At 35.1% G+C, this 15786-nt stretch overlaps 1 protein-coding gene across 2 annotated transcripts in view; it reads right to left on the bottom strand.

The window, feature by feature from the left end:
* Positions 1 to 15786, bottom strand: part of LOC138328447 (uncharacterized) — a 33773-nt gene that overhangs the window by 15462 nt on the left and 2525 nt on the right. The window contains exons 3-15 of one of the 2 annotated variants that reach the window (XM_069275253.1): positions 13481 to 13624; positions 11191 to 11250; positions 10876 to 10931; positions 8852 to 8995; positions 8499 to 8588; positions 7977 to 8030; positions 6411 to 6494; positions 5412 to 5483; positions 5201 to 5275; positions 1689 to 1793; positions 1199 to 1312; positions 766 to 870; positions 484 to 588 (exon numbers count right to left, since the gene is read on the bottom strand). In XM_069275253.1, coding sequence (XP_069131354.1) covers positions 484 to 588; positions 766 to 870; positions 1199 to 1312; positions 1689 to 1793; positions 5201 to 5275; positions 5412 to 5483; positions 6411 to 6494; positions 7977 to 8030; positions 8499 to 8588; positions 8852 to 8995; positions 10876 to 10931; positions 11191 to 11250; positions 13481 to 13624 — 1208 coding nt within the window. The remainder of the gene's footprint in view (positions 1 to 483; positions 589 to 765; positions 871 to 1198; positions 1313 to 1688; positions 1794 to 5200; positions 5276 to 5411; positions 5484 to 6410; positions 6495 to 7976; positions 8031 to 8498; positions 8589 to 8851; positions 8996 to 10875; positions 10932 to 11190; positions 11251 to 13480; positions 13625 to 15786) is intronic. The other variant, XM_069275254.1, reaches the window with a different exon arrangement.

Here is a 15786-nt window from a genome sequence, read left to right as displayed (position 1 = left end):
TTTTACTAATGTTATATTTTTTGTTTGTGTCACTATGGAAACATTCCTTAGACCTTTTTTCATTAGAAACTTGTAATTAGAGCTCCTTTCATTGGCTAGTGTGCCTATAGAAGGATTGGTTAGCTGATCAGCTGAACATCCTATCAACAGTCAGGGTCATTTAAAAGTTGGCTTCTCTTGTATGCGGAGTTTTGCATGTGTGAAGTGCATGTATATTTTAGGAGACTGCAGTATACTTGTGTTGTGCCTCTTTGTAATAGTGGAACTTTTACCCTTTTATATAGTGCTATCTCACCGAAACATGTCGGCAGAGACACAAAACAAGCAAGGAAATCTAATGTGATGTCACAACAGTAAGATCCAGTTACTGCTGAATGATTTCTTGTGTATAAGGCCATCTTATCAACGTGAATGTCACAGTTAGTTTGTCATTTCAATGCTTAATGAAAAATATGTGTATATCGTATCATAATGGCTCCTTACCTCCTCAAAGCATCTGCCTTTTCTTCCTGGAGACGTTCAATTACTTTCTGTTGTTCAAAGAGATTTTGGCGGGCACTTTTTAAATGTCGATTGTACTCATTCAAACTGAATAAAGAAATTATTTCCTTTGTTAAGAACAAACAACTAATCAAAACAATAGGTGCAATACTTTTGCAATATGTAATATCTCGTCCATTTCATCGCTAAAATACATAGGGAATGAAAAGATTTCTTATATTTGCGACAAGATGGTTGTCTTTGAAATAGTGATTTAATTGTTACTTTTCCTGTAGGTGTTTGTTTTCTTCTGCTTTCCTCTCAGTTACCATATCTTGATGATTCAAATCTTGAAGCAATTGTGCACATTCTTTTTCAAGTATGTCCACCCTAAAGACAAAGTAAATGGAAACTTGTATTGGAATTGAAGCTCTAGTATGCAAAAGAAGATTTAAATATATACTTCTAAGATATTTTATTACACTGAAAGTCCGTAAACTTAGAAGATGTTTGGGACTCATTTAAAAAAAATTCTAAGATGACAGAAATCAAAATTATTGTTATTGTCAAAGCCCAAAAATGACTGAATTACAACTTCAATCACAAATGATTGGGGTGTCAGGCAAACATGACAGGAGGTAACATATAAGTAAATGTGGGAAGCTCAACAAACGTTTCTATAATTCATCTCTTTATTCTAAGGTATACGATACGTCACCTGTTTAAAGCGTCCTTTTCGTTGGATAATAATTTCTTAATTTCCTCGTCCTTCTCTCTGTTTTGGTGTTTCAGGTGGTTACATTCCATATGCAATGAGTCTAATTCCATATCACTAAACAACACAAATTCCAAAATTATACAATTAAAATATACAATTTTATGAAACATTCTGTTGACTAATTTGATAACTAAATTTGATTGGCTTCCTTTCATATCTACTTCAAATTGGCTGGATATCTGATTTTAAATGACTTATCTCATATTGATTTCTAATTGGCTAATTTTGATATCGACTTCAAATTGAATGGTTATTTAATTCTCAATTAATTTCTGATTGGCTATATATAATATTTTGATATAAATCTAATATTATAATATCTAATTCTGACTGCCAGATTCTGATATGTCAATTGACTGCCTGAACTATAAAAGTAAATGTACATTTAAATTCGAATTCTCGATTCTGAATATTTTGTCTAAAAATATACCTTTCGCATTTTTTTTTAAATTTCAAATCCTCTCTTGTCTTTTCCCTTTTCCCACTGATAAGCTGTTTACGTTCCATTTCCAGTGTTTCCTCAAGATTAAAAGCTCTGAATTTAAAGTCAATATAATTATCAATAATAAAACTAATCTATATACCGTACATAAATTCTTAATAACTCATGATTGGCTGATTATGACATCTAAATCTGATTGGCTAATTCAAGCATCTAAATCTGATTGGCTGATTGATTCTGATTTACATAATCTGATATCTATGTTTTCCAAGACAATATTTGTATCGACTAAAACTGTGGAAAATATGAATGTACTCTATCCAATAAGTGAATGACTATATTTCACCAGACTTTACATTGGACAAGTCTCAATTAATTCACTTTCTTGTCAGTTTAATGCTTTTAATGTTTGCTATTCAGGCTAAATGAAATAACTAATTTGGCCTGGTTTATCCCAAATAACCATTTAGAACTAATGAAAGACAAAATGTGCATACAATACATGTATAACATTATGAAGTAGTCATTCTGCAGAAACGCTCAATGTTTTCCATGGACGCTGTCATAACCATGAACATTTCAACACATAAAAAGTTTTGATCGTTCTATACCATGAAAATAGGCATGCAAAAACATTTCATGTTATACTTAACAGTTTGTGAAGATATGCAAAATTTTGGCAATGACCTGAGACACATTTTTAATCTTAAAATCCAAATAGCGACCTTGTGACTATCCTCTGAAGCAATGACTTTTGTTGATAGCTCGATTCTCGATTACCGTGACCAATAACTCAATGACCATGGTCTGAATAGTCTGAATTGTCAACTATTGTTGTATTATATGTATGCAAAACGTGACCTTGACCTTTGATCCTAAGACCTTAACTTCTGACCATTGTTTAGTCTGGACAACATTGCTTCAACTGTTTAAGAACAATCAAATTGTGATTCTACTTTGTTAAATTCCAAACAGATAGTAAGCTTGAGCTCTGAATCTTTCCCGAATTCTAAATTTGCTTCATTAATCTTTTCAAATAAACAAGAGGCCCAGAGGGCCTGTATCGCTCACCTGGTTTTTTGTTAGTAATTATCACAAGACTCTGACAATTAGAAAAATAAGCAAAATTGACTCCCAAAGTTTAATTTTGAATCACAACCATACAATGATGCTATTGATACCATACAAATATGCTATCCAATACATAGGTTCAGAGACAAAGTAATTTATATGAAAATAGTAGCCTAATTGACCTTTTGACCTCGCATCTATTGCCGTCTAAGGCCCCGGGGGTCAGCCCTATCATTTGTACAATTTCAAATCCCAACCCTATAAGGATGCTACCATTGCACTATAAGTGCTCTTCCATTCTTAGTTGCAGAGAAGAAGTCGTTTATATGGAAATAGCTAAATTGACCCCTTTTGACCCCACCCTTCAGGCCCCCGGGGGGTCAGCCCCATCATTTGCAAAATTTTGAATCCAAACCCTATAAGGATGTAACCATTGCATTATGAGCGTAATCCCATGTTAAGTTGCAGAGAAAAAGTCATATATATATGGAAATTGACCACTTTTGACCCCGCCCCTCAGGCCCCCGGGGGGTCAGCCCTACCATTTGCACAATATTGAATCCCCACACTATAAGGATACTACCATTGTATTATGGGTGCTATACCGTGCTTAGTTTCAGAGAAGAAGTCATTTAAATGGAAATAGCCAAATTGGCCACTTTCGACCCCGCCCCTCAGGCCCCCTGGGGGTCAGCCCCATCATTTGCACAATTTTGAATCCCCACCCTATAAAGATGCCACCATTGCATTATGGGTGCTATACCATGCTTAGTTTCAGAGAAGAAGTCGTTTATATGGAAATAGCCAAATTGGCCCCTTTTGACCCCGCCCCTCAGGCCCCCCGGGGGTCAGCCACATCATTTGTACAATTTTGAATCCCCAACCTATAAAAGATACTACCATTGCATTATGAGTGCTATCTCATGCTTAGTTTCAGAGAAGAAGTCGTTTATATGGAAATAGCCAAATTGACCCCATTTGACCCCGCCCCTCAGGCCCCCGGGGGGTCAGCCCCATCATTTGTACAATTTTGAATCCCCACCCTATAAGGATGCTACCATTGCATTATGGGTGCTATCCCATGCTTGGTTTCAGAGAAGAAGTCGTTTATATGGAAATAGCCAAATTGACCCCTTTTGACCCCGCCCCTCAGGCCCCCGGGGGGTCAGCCACATCATTTGTACAATTTTTAATCCCCACCCTATAAGGATGCTACCATTGCATTATGGATGCTATCCCATGCTTGGTTTCAGAGAAGAAGTCGTTTATATGGAAATAGCCAAATTGACCCCTTTTGGCCCCGCCCCTCAGGCCCCTGGGGGGTCAGCCCCATCATTTGTACAATTTTGAATCCCCACCCTATAAGAATGCTACCATTGCATTATGGGTGCTATCCCATGCTTGGTTTCAGAGAAGAAGTCGTTTATATGGAAATAGCCAAATTGACCCCTTTTGGCCCCGCCCCTCAGGCCCCTGGGGGGTCAGCCCCATCATTTGTACAATTTTCAGTTAGTAGCCCATAAGGATGCTACCAGTCAAATTTTGTTGAAATCCGACCAGCGGTTATGGAGAAGAAGTCGATTGTTGACGGACGGACGGACGACGGACGACGGACGACGAAGACGACGGACGACGGACGACGGACACCGGACGCCACGGTATGGCATAAGCTCACCTTGGTCCTAAATTTGCTTCATTAAAAAAACAAATGATAGTGCAGGAAAAGTAGACCTTGACTTTTGACCCCTTGACTCCTGACCTTGACCCATGGTCATTGTCAGTCAACGCAATTTTTTAATTATGGATAACTTTGCCCTAAAATGTTATCACATTTTTCATTCTTAAGAAATCCAACATGGTGGCTTAATTTGGAGCTTTGAATATGATTAACGCCAAAACTTTGCAGCATTGCTATAGTGCACAAGAATTGTTTCAATGTAATTTTAATTATAAACTTAAAAGCATATACACTTTTGTTTGTTTGATTAATTATCGTCCTATTAACAGCTATGGTCATGTAAGGACGGCCTCCCATGTATGCAGTGTGTAGTGTGTGTGAAGTGCGAGGTGCGTGTCTTGGGAGCCTGCAGTATGTTTGTGTTGTGTCTTCTTGTATAGTGGAACTGTTGCCCTTTTTATAGTGCTATATCACTGAAGCATGCCACCGAAGACACCAAGCAACACACCCCACCCAGTCACGTTATACTGAAAATGGGCAAACCAGTCGTCCCACTCCCTGTTTGCTGAGTGCTAAGCAGGAGCAGAAACTACCACTTTTATAGACTTTGGTGTGTCTCGGCCAGGGGACAGTACCCAGAGGCTTCCTCACAGGGGCGAACACTCAACTCAAGGCCAAAAGTGAGGCGGTGCCAAGGGAGGCATTAGGAAGGATAAAAGCATATACACCAGACGTAATATCATATATCTACCTATCCTGCTCATGCTCTACAAATATTTGGTTTCCAATTATTTTAAGCCTCCTCATCTCAGAGTTTGGTGAGGACCTAAAAACAAATTAAGAAACAAACGGTAGTTAAAAAAATTGATATCAGGTAAGGTTGTAATATGTAGTGCGTTAGACAGTGTAAATATTTCAGACACAAAATATGAACTACTGAGATAATAGTTAATGATAAATACCTTCCATCTGACCTGATATCCTTTTGTTCACCAGCTACTTCATCAGTTGGTCTCCATGTGGAATATCCTCGTCTGTATAATAATATGAACATACTGAATAAAGATACCCTAATGTTTTGTATAAGTGACATTACCAATTTGCAGCATATGCTGAAACCATGCTGATGTCTAAGCTGATATTATTTTGCATACTTTAAAGCATTGTGTAGTAATATAACATGTTTAATGCTTCATTACAGCTCATGCTGCAAGTTTGCTTTATAAGTTTAAATAAAATAGTACATGCTTGCAACATGCACTGCAATACAGTATATGCTGCAATCATGCTGTAATAACTTTCATGGTTTGAATAATTCAACATAAAACTGGACCCTATTTCAATAATGCAGAATGATTCCAGACATTTATCTGATTAGTTCAAAACTTATTGTATTCTTGCTGATTGAAAATAAAGATAATTAATGGTTATTATATATAATTAGCATGGAAGAAAAAAGAACGTTTTTGAAGGATTGTTTTAAAGTATGCTTTAAATTCTATTTTATCAGAAACATATAGTATATGTATATATATAATTCTGATTTTATTAATAAGTCTGGTTTTAGAACATTTAGACACTTGTTTGCAATTGTACATTCTCAATCACAGGGACTTGGCACGAATTTCTAACTAACAGTAGTTATAAAAATATATATTATACTATTGTTGGCTAGAAATTAGTGCCAGATCCCTGTGTTCCCAATTGGAAAGAAAAATCATGACCTGTACTATACAAATATCCCATATAAGACAAGAACCGGTTATATCCAAAGATGGTGGGCTATTGGTATAATTAACGTCACATATTCATTGAATCCTAGATTTGTCCGTCAATATTGAACATAAAACATCACTATACCCAAAATTTTGTTTAAGAAGGACAATTCAAGTAATAAAAATAAATACATGTGTACAGATATATCAATTAAAAGATGAATATCAGGTCTATTTTAAATTTACCTTAAAAGTTCTAGATTCTCTCTTTGAACTGTATTGAAGGCTTTCTTTAATTCTCCCAATTCTTTTTTCACTTGGTCATTATAGCTGTCAACATAATGATTGAAATTGTAAAGGGACAATTCACTCAGGCTAATTCTTTTACATAACCAAGAAGCAAAATATGGCATAAATGTATTGTTCTACATTTCTTATGAAACATATAACGTAAAACATTGACAAATTCTACGACATTGTTAAGTATTTCAATTAATATTTTTGAAATATCAAATCGTTGATCAATACGATTAAGCAGGTACAATATGGACGCTGTACCCATACCCGAGCCAAAGTCACACATGTTAAACAAATAAACTACATAACCACTGAGAAGGTGATAAAATGATTTTTAGGCAAGACAATTCACCTAATAAGGTAAACACACTACGGTCAGAGCGATTTTAGCAGTTCTTGACAAAAGTTGCATTACGCTATGAGCAAGGGACTACGATACCTTGCCCTGCCCACCGTAAATGGTCATGTACACTTTGTCAATATATAAACGTACAACTACTTAAGAGTAAATGGTCATGTACACTTTGTCAATTTATAAAAGTACAACTTATTCAATTACGTAGTTGTAATTTGACAGGCTCAAACGGGCCATCGTAAGGGACAGGGTTCGGCATACAAGAAGTTCGACCACAATGTGTAATGGTGGACAGGAAGCGAATTTGAACATCTACACACATGTCACAACCATGGGCTTTTCAGAGATATCACAGTAAAACCAACTGATCTAATTTCCATTAGAACTGGGTTTTTTTCGATATATGTACAAATTTTAATGTTCTCTTAGACTGAATTGTCTCTTTGAACACATGTAATTAAACTAATATTAGGACCTCTAAAAGAATTGATCGAGTTATGTTTAAAAGAGAAATGAAACCATTGAGGTTATATCTTGCGGTCTCATGATAATATACAAATATTGATATATTAAGTGACTGGTTGGGCTACTGTCCGTTGTCACAGGATAGCTGCGAGTCATTTATTAATAATATATTGTCTTTCCACTTTCCTCTTGGCTCCGTCTGTATCACTGTCGTCTACTACCTACATGATCCCAACATCCCCATCTAATCATGCAAGCGCCTTTAGCTCTTCCAGCCTTGACACTATCATGCCAACATATGACTTGAGGACGTGATCATGTATGCCTTCATAGTCAGGTCATTGATGCTATTTAATTTGATCCTGACCTTTCCTCCTCCACATGTATTATAAGAGGTAGGGAATACAACTGGATACAACAGTTGCATACATCAGATCGTGTCGGGATCAATGCCTTCGGATAAAACAGAGATTCTCAGTCATTTCACATATAATGTACAAATATTGACCTGTTTTCAGGTGAATACAGTGATTTATCAATTTGGGGAAATGATATCACTCGAAGCCGAACACCGAGGGTTATATCACTTCTGAGGGTTGCAAAATCACAGTATCTACCTGAAAACAGGTAAATGTCTGTTCTATTATATGGAATTTACATGATGTAAAACCCTTGTTTTGGCTACATGTACATACATGTATCTCCTCTGCATGATATTGAGGGACCCTTCTCCCCGGTATTGAGTAGTCCTGTTGAATAATGTCAAAGAGAAAAATGAAGGCTGATAATATCAATAAAATTGAGAAAACACCACGTAATACATTTTACTTGTTTAATATTTGAAAAATCTGGAAGGTCTTTTAGAATTTGGAAATGCATGGAGAATGGCTCAACTACATCTTCCCGAAGAAATCGACGTCCGGGTATTGTTACGTCATAATCGCAATATCGACTTAAAGAGTGACGTCACAATAGGGAATATTGACTCAGTGTTTCTAAAAATGAAAATATGCTATGAATCAATATGCTATATAATGAATGTCACGTGAATCAGACCATATCTAATATTTGAATATATCTGAAATAAAACGAAACACACATTTGTCACATTGTATGGCTTGCCAAGACCAATGAGTTATAGAATGATAGTGCCCACAGTGTTTACATGTGCATATTAATTAAATTAAAAGAAATTTTCTTTTTTTTTACATAATTACCTTGTAATTTCTAAATGCTCTCTTCGACCTTCGTTCAGGAATTTCTTTAATTCTCCAATTTCTTTTTTAAGTAGGTCAACTTCAGTATTGCTGTCAACATAATGAATGATAACTACATTGTATATCACATGTAATCTAGCTAAATATCGGAAATCTATAGCAAATTCAATCTAAAGTCAAAAGTCTACCTCTTTTTGGTCACCAAAGGTTAACATGTCTGCAGTGGTCCCAAGTACAATCTCTAACAGAGGCAATGATTATGCTTACGTATAACTACGTATAATAACTAGTAATAAATACCACTATAACAAATTATTCAGATACCCATCGCTCATTCCAAAGCACAAACATACGTATGTCTTTGATAACTCTCCAAGTCTCTCCTAGTCTGACTTTTAGAATCACCCTCCAACGGGAACTTCAGGTCACGCTGTCGATCCTCCAAGTCATCTGTCATTGTTGGTGAGTGATGACGTGGTTCTGGAAAATCCCATTTTCTGCAAAGTTATAGAATAGCAATTTGAATTCTTGCAGACTGTTTAATGTAAAATTACTTTTTGGCCATTATCAGGTAGTTTCTATACTGTAAATGTACTTATTTTAGAGTTTTCAAGTACCACTTCAAGTACAGTCCTAAATCTTGTAATAGGGTATTTCCAGTATTGAACCACCAGATAGTGATAACCAATATCTGCTCTAATATATCATAATTTACAGTTGTTTTTTTATCATTTGTGCTAAATTTTGATAGCATTAAAATATGTATATGTCTACAATATTTGAAATGTATTGCCATGGAAAATTTTTTAAAGTGAATAGTCGGGCAAAGAAAACCAGTCTATTAGTGCGGTCATTGGCCTTCCAAAAGTTCTCACATATTAATACGACGGTCAAGTTCTGCTTAGTTTCCCAGTTCTGACCATTAAAGTAAAGAAAAGTTGAAAGCATTGAAAGCGAGGCTGCGTGGAAATGTAACCACGGACATAGTGAGCCGGGAGGACGTTTTAGAATTCACAAACTTTAAATCAATTTCTTCGTACGCAGACAGATTTTGACGAGATATTTTATTTTTCCATTTCATAAGAAATTATACTGGATACATTCACACCATTATTACCGACTTTAGCCATCCTTGCCCGACTGTTCATTTTTCTAATTGGAAACTGTGTGAATTTGCATTACAAATTGTTTTCATACTACCCTAAAAATAGTAAAATCAGTGCTTTAGATTATTTTTCCAAATCGGTATGGAACGTCAATATCTTTATTGTGACATCCGGTAAGTCATATTTTTGTACCATTCTTGGAATATGAAATTTTTCCTTGTATATTAAAAAAGAATCTGCCAATCAGAAATTATGATTTAGTATGAACGCATGCACAATAGAAAAAGTAATAATACACCAATACTTTTGTTTGTTTGTTTAGTTTTACGTCCTATTAACAGCCAGGGTCATGTAAGGACGTGCCAGGTTTGTTGGTGGAGGAAAGCCGGAGTACCCGGAGAAAAACCACCGGTCAGCGGTCAGTACCTGGCAACTGCCCCACATGGGATTCGAACCCGCATCCCAGAGGTGGAGGGCTTGTGGTAATATGTCGGGACATCTTAACCACTCGGCCACCAATACATGTCAAAAAAATGAAAAAGAGCCCCAGAGGGTATCTTTTATCTGGTTTTATATCTTCAAAGATATTAAAGTTTTTCTTCTAATCTTCCTGTTGGGCCCCGCCCCTCCTGCCCCAGGGGTTAAGATCCCAGATTTATCACAGTATCTGGCTCGTTCAGCCATGCCATACAGCCATGTCATAAATATCGTAAGACACATGTGTAATAACACTATTATGACGTCACACAAGCAGTTTTGACGTCATAATATATGATGTCGCATGATTGTTTCAGTAGATGGAAACGTCACATCTGAAACGGATTCCTACTGTTTTATATAGAGACTAAATTTAAAGTTTTATTTGTATTTCTATTAATAAAAGTAATGTGAAAAATAGAATCTTACACTTGTGACTACCGTATATGATATGAAATTTTTCAAACTTGTTAAATAATTTGATATCAAATTATTGAACGATAAATTTCATATCACATAGCCACCCATGTACATGTAAGATCCTCTATTTATACAAACCAGTCTGTTCCTCTTTGCCCATGGACGTTTCTGACCAAATTTGGTTACAATCCATGCAGAACTCTATAACTAGTAGTGATTTAAAGGAAATGATGATGGAAATGGGACAGTTGATCAGACGGATGATCAGAGAGAAGGATGAAGCATCACAGCATAAGCTTGCCAGCACTTCGGGCCAGGTGAACTAAAAAAATCCTTTAATATCAGTAGTTTTTTTCAATTCCTAAGATTCCTACCTTTCTTGATCTCTTGTATCCATAGGAATTTTTTCACCATAATATGGATCTTCTCTCTTTCAAAATAAAAAAAGTCTCTGTATTTAAATTATAGTAATAATACCCTGAGCTGAATTCTAAATTAAATATACAACCACCTACTGCACATTAAGAAGAATCTCAACATCAAAAAGTGTTGTGAGGAAAATGGAAATTGCTTCAGGTTATATCACACTTAGTCTAGTGACAAATTGCTGCTTCCAGAATCTTGGGAATCAGTATGCATGGCAAAGTCAATGACTATCAGGTGGATTATGAAATAAAAGATTCATTTACCATGTTGCGTGTTTTCTTCAGCTTAGAGGAAACATCAGGACTTCGAGCTAAAAACCAGTCCTAAACAAAACAGAAGATATTGACTTAAATCAATTTTTTGTAATTTGAATATAAAAGCAGGATCTGCAAGCTGAAAAATGCCCTTGGTCTTTATTCTGTTTTTGTATATCACAAATGTTGTCTCCCTTGCAGTTATATTCGAAAAGTATAACATTTTGCTTGCAACCACTTGACGTCACAATCAATATCTACTTCCAAGGGCAGATAACTCAGTAATATGCAAATACACAATAGATAGGTTTGACTGTAGTATTCTTAGACATAGGTTTATATAATCATGGTAAAATTCCTTTCCACAAAAAAATTAACGAGTAATTGTAACTAGAAATGTTTGTAAGATATGACTGTCCTTCCTCCATAGGAAATCAGTATGCAAAGCAACAGTATTGACATTGGTAATACAGCCTAATACAACAATCTAGTAAATGAACAAAACGTGCCACAACTAGCTGGAACCAGCTAACTATGGTGTCTAAGAAGAGGTAACAGGTAACAGGTAATATGATTCAACATTTCATGATAGGGGGTGGGGTGTAAAAAAGGTGTGTCACATGTAGGTACATATGTAGGTCACCATCTTGATATCATATAGGTTCATTTAAATCATATAATCTCTCAAAATTTCTCAGAATTAAAAAACAAGATATATAGACATTTTATTTTAATGATTAGTTCTAAGTAATAACAGTTACTTGAATGAGGGTTTTACAATAATGTCTCAGTGCAATTTGATTTAAATACAAATCCTAATTATTATCACTCTGTTTGATAATGAATCCCATTTGTTGTTACATTTACATTTGGATGACCTTTCGAATTGGCCAATCAAATTCCTGCTTCCAGAATCTTGGAAGTGAATTTCAGGGGACAAAATAGTAAGTTTGAAAGAGGTGTCAGAATTAATTTTTTGTAATAGTCATCTCACTCAAAGAACACACCAAAGACAAATGTATATGTATACAGGAAAGAAATATTATTTTTAATTCATGTAGCTACAGGTGGTATCAAGGTCACCAGATGCTTACATGGTTCATTAAATATTATGGTTTTGGTTAGTATTTGATTCAAGATTACTATCAAGTACAGAGACACATTGCTTACAGTAAAGGGGAGTATTTTCACGGAAAATTTGTTAATGAATGGAAAAAGTGGATAAAACTTGTTGAACTTGACTAAATTAACTCTGTCAGCTCTTCTAATAATGTGTAAGTAATGAGCCATATGATCTGAAAGTCTGACCTCTCTCCCCTCCTTTTTCTTTCTCTCTATCTCTCTCTCTCTTCCCCCGTCTCTCTCTCTCATTGTGTGTGTCTTTTATATGTGTGTGTTTTGTACATGTGGGATCAAGTGAGTGTGTCTTGTACGTGTGTGTCTCAAGTATGTCCACTTGTCAGTGTTTGTAAGTATGTTTTGATGTGTCAGAGACTTAGTTTTTTATTTGACCACATTTAAAAGTATGATAACGATTAGGGCATGCTAATAATGAAATTATATATTGAAGTCATGTTGAAATGAAATGTTATGGTAGTATGCTTGTAGTGTGATAGATGATAAGGATGAACAATGTAATTGTGTTGATGATAAGTATAGAAATGATACAGTGATTTTATGATGAATGATGATGTGTTTGTTGACCACTGATGAGGATGATAATCTTATTGATATCATATTGAATGATGATGTAAGTGTATATGATGATTAATGTTATAAGGATGATGACTCATGATGATAATATTATATTCATGTCATGTTGAATGAGGATGTGAGTGGGTCGATTGTGTATGATTTTCTTGGACGAGTTAATAATATATTGGTATGCTTAATTAATGACGATGTGAGTATGAATGATGATCATTGATGAGGCTGTGGGATGTGAATGTGATGGTCAATTTTTGAGGATGATTATAATACATGAAGATGGCAATATATTGAAATTATGCTGAATATGATGTGAGGAGGTGTGTATGGTGTGGTTGAGATAACCATGTATTTGTATATTTAAAATCTTCGAAAATAAAATAAATACTAAAAAAAAGGTCAAAAGCGTGACCCCTGATGGGATGTTGTCAGATCCTCCTTTAAGCAGAGTGATTATAAGAATATGTATTTTAACTCATCCACCCCTGAAGACACATTTGAACCCATCTAATTCAAAGGCTGGAATAGTTCATTATGAAATTTCAGGGGTGGATGAGTTAATCAGATTGATCTCAGTTTAGCCTTATATTACCTTTGTTTCTTTCCAATCTTTCTCATCTGGTAACCCTCCAAACAAATCAACCATGGAGAGTTTACATTGTCTGTAGACATCAGCAGTCTCAGTGGAAAAAGCACTTGAGGAAGTATCCGAATCACTGGGATATTTGCACCACTCCTGAGACAAATGGTAAGAAACAAACTGACTGAAAACTCAAAAAGATATATGCACACTTTTATATCCGCTAAATCATCAACAGTCAACCATTACACTCATACTTAATGATATACTTATATCAAAATTTTTATCTGAATTTTCTTCTTTTTTACAGCATTACAGTAAAACTTACCTTAGTTACCACCTGTGTATAAAGACCACTTTTCAAGGGTGACCAATGATTAATTCCAACACAATTTAACCTGTGTATAAAGACCACCTGAATATAATGACCATATTTCCTTCAGTTCTTTGGGTGGTCTTTGTAGACAGGTTTTAATGTAATAACAAGCTGCTTCCCGTGTCTATAAACTAGGCCTGGTTATTTTTCATGCTCAGCTGTTCATCCTTTTATAGCCATTTACATTGATTTTTCTTTGTTTTCATACCAAATCTGGCTTTCTGATTGGCCAATATTTTTTTTGCATACCACTATGAAAAAAAAAATTCGAGAATGGCACGAAACCCCGACGTTATCGTGACGTCACAATAGAGACATTGACGTTGCGTATTGATTCGGAATCACAATAGACATTGACGTTGCGTATTGCTTCGAAAAAAAAAGAATCCCTTGAAAAACCACTATAATGTTACATTTAGACATACTTCATTTTATCAAATAGAGTATAAAATTAATTATAAGTATTGATGTCACTATTTTTCAATTTGATCAGGTTATGAAAAAAAAAATTGTTTGCAAACTTTTGTGAGAATCCACACAGTTTGCAAACAATTTTTTTTTCATACCCCGATAAAATTAAAAAATAGTGACATCAATGCTTAATTACATTGATTTTAATATGACTAGTGTTGGACAAATTCTCGATTTTAATTGATGATCATTTAATTAAGATTTTCCTAAAGACTATCAATTATAAAAGGTAATTTAATCTATTGTTAAAATGGGAGATAAATTGTGCTTATTTTATACTGTTCTGAACATTTATCATATAATATATATGTCAAAACCACAATTCAAAATGCCTCAGACATGATAGATGCTCAATAATTCAAATTTGAATCAAAAGAAAAAAAAATTCAATTCATACAGTAGGCTCATCTTTCTAGGTTTTTTTTCAGAGAAATAAAAGAAATATATATATAAATATAGGAGAGTTTTCAGTGAATGGAATCTGATTATAAAATTGATAATTAGTAGGTCGTCCTAAACCTATCATTGGTTATGCTTTTACAACCAATTCCCAACACGACTTAAAACATATCAATATCAATGATAATATAAGTTACAATGTATCATTTATGTACAAAAAAAAAGAATACCTTTTTTTCCCAGAACATTGTAGAACGAATATACGTACCCGGCCTACTATATACCTTTCGGCCGGGTACGAATTGGTCCCTATGTGTCGTAGTGGAGCACTGCCTCCGAAAATCACTCGGGCATAGTTTTCTATACTTTTTTGTAGGTTTCCAATTATTTTATGCGTATACATGCATTTACATATTATTTTTGTCCAAAACAAACATAACTACCATTCTTAATATCTACCGTACCGCTCACAAGACGTCAAATTCACAATTTGTGGACTTGCCGTATAAATTCCCTTCAGAAAGACCTTCATATGTATTATGTAAAAAAATAATGCCTCGATGAGAATTCGATATTTTATGTGGTTCAGTTTTATTGCCTAGTAGGTAAGCGATATCAAACAAATACGATAAAAATGCAAACAAACGTTTTATAATGGTTTGCATAATCATTACTTTGCTCCATTAGCAGTAATAGGCACCAATTGTAGCTTTAAAGACGACACCATTTTCTGTCAAAAAGGCTTTGAGCTACAATATTAACTATTTTTCCCAGAACATTGATGTTGTTAGTAACAAGGCCTCACTTTCAAAAGACCTACGCCTGCAATTAAGTTTTCTGAGAACTACTTGAATATACATAATTGAACCGAAGGGTTAGGATGACCTATTGTCATCATGCATTGCTGTAGTGGGCCGTGCGCCATGCGTAAACTTTTCACTCAAACAGCTTCTTCTCAATAGCCGAAAGGCCCAGGGTACTGATTCAATCAAGATCACAGGGGTCAAAAAGGCTTAAATCTTCGAACGACTTCTTCTCAAGAACCAAAAGGCTCAGGGTACTCATATTGGGC

Source organism: Argopecten irradians, chromosome 7 (assembly GCF_041381155.1).
Source record: "Argopecten irradians isolate NY chromosome 7, Ai_NY, whole genome shotgun sequence".
Taxonomy (NCBI): domain Eukaryota; kingdom Metazoa; phylum Mollusca; class Bivalvia; order Pectinida; family Pectinidae; genus Argopecten; species Argopecten irradians.
This window is presented reverse-complemented; position numbering and strand designations above follow the sequence as displayed.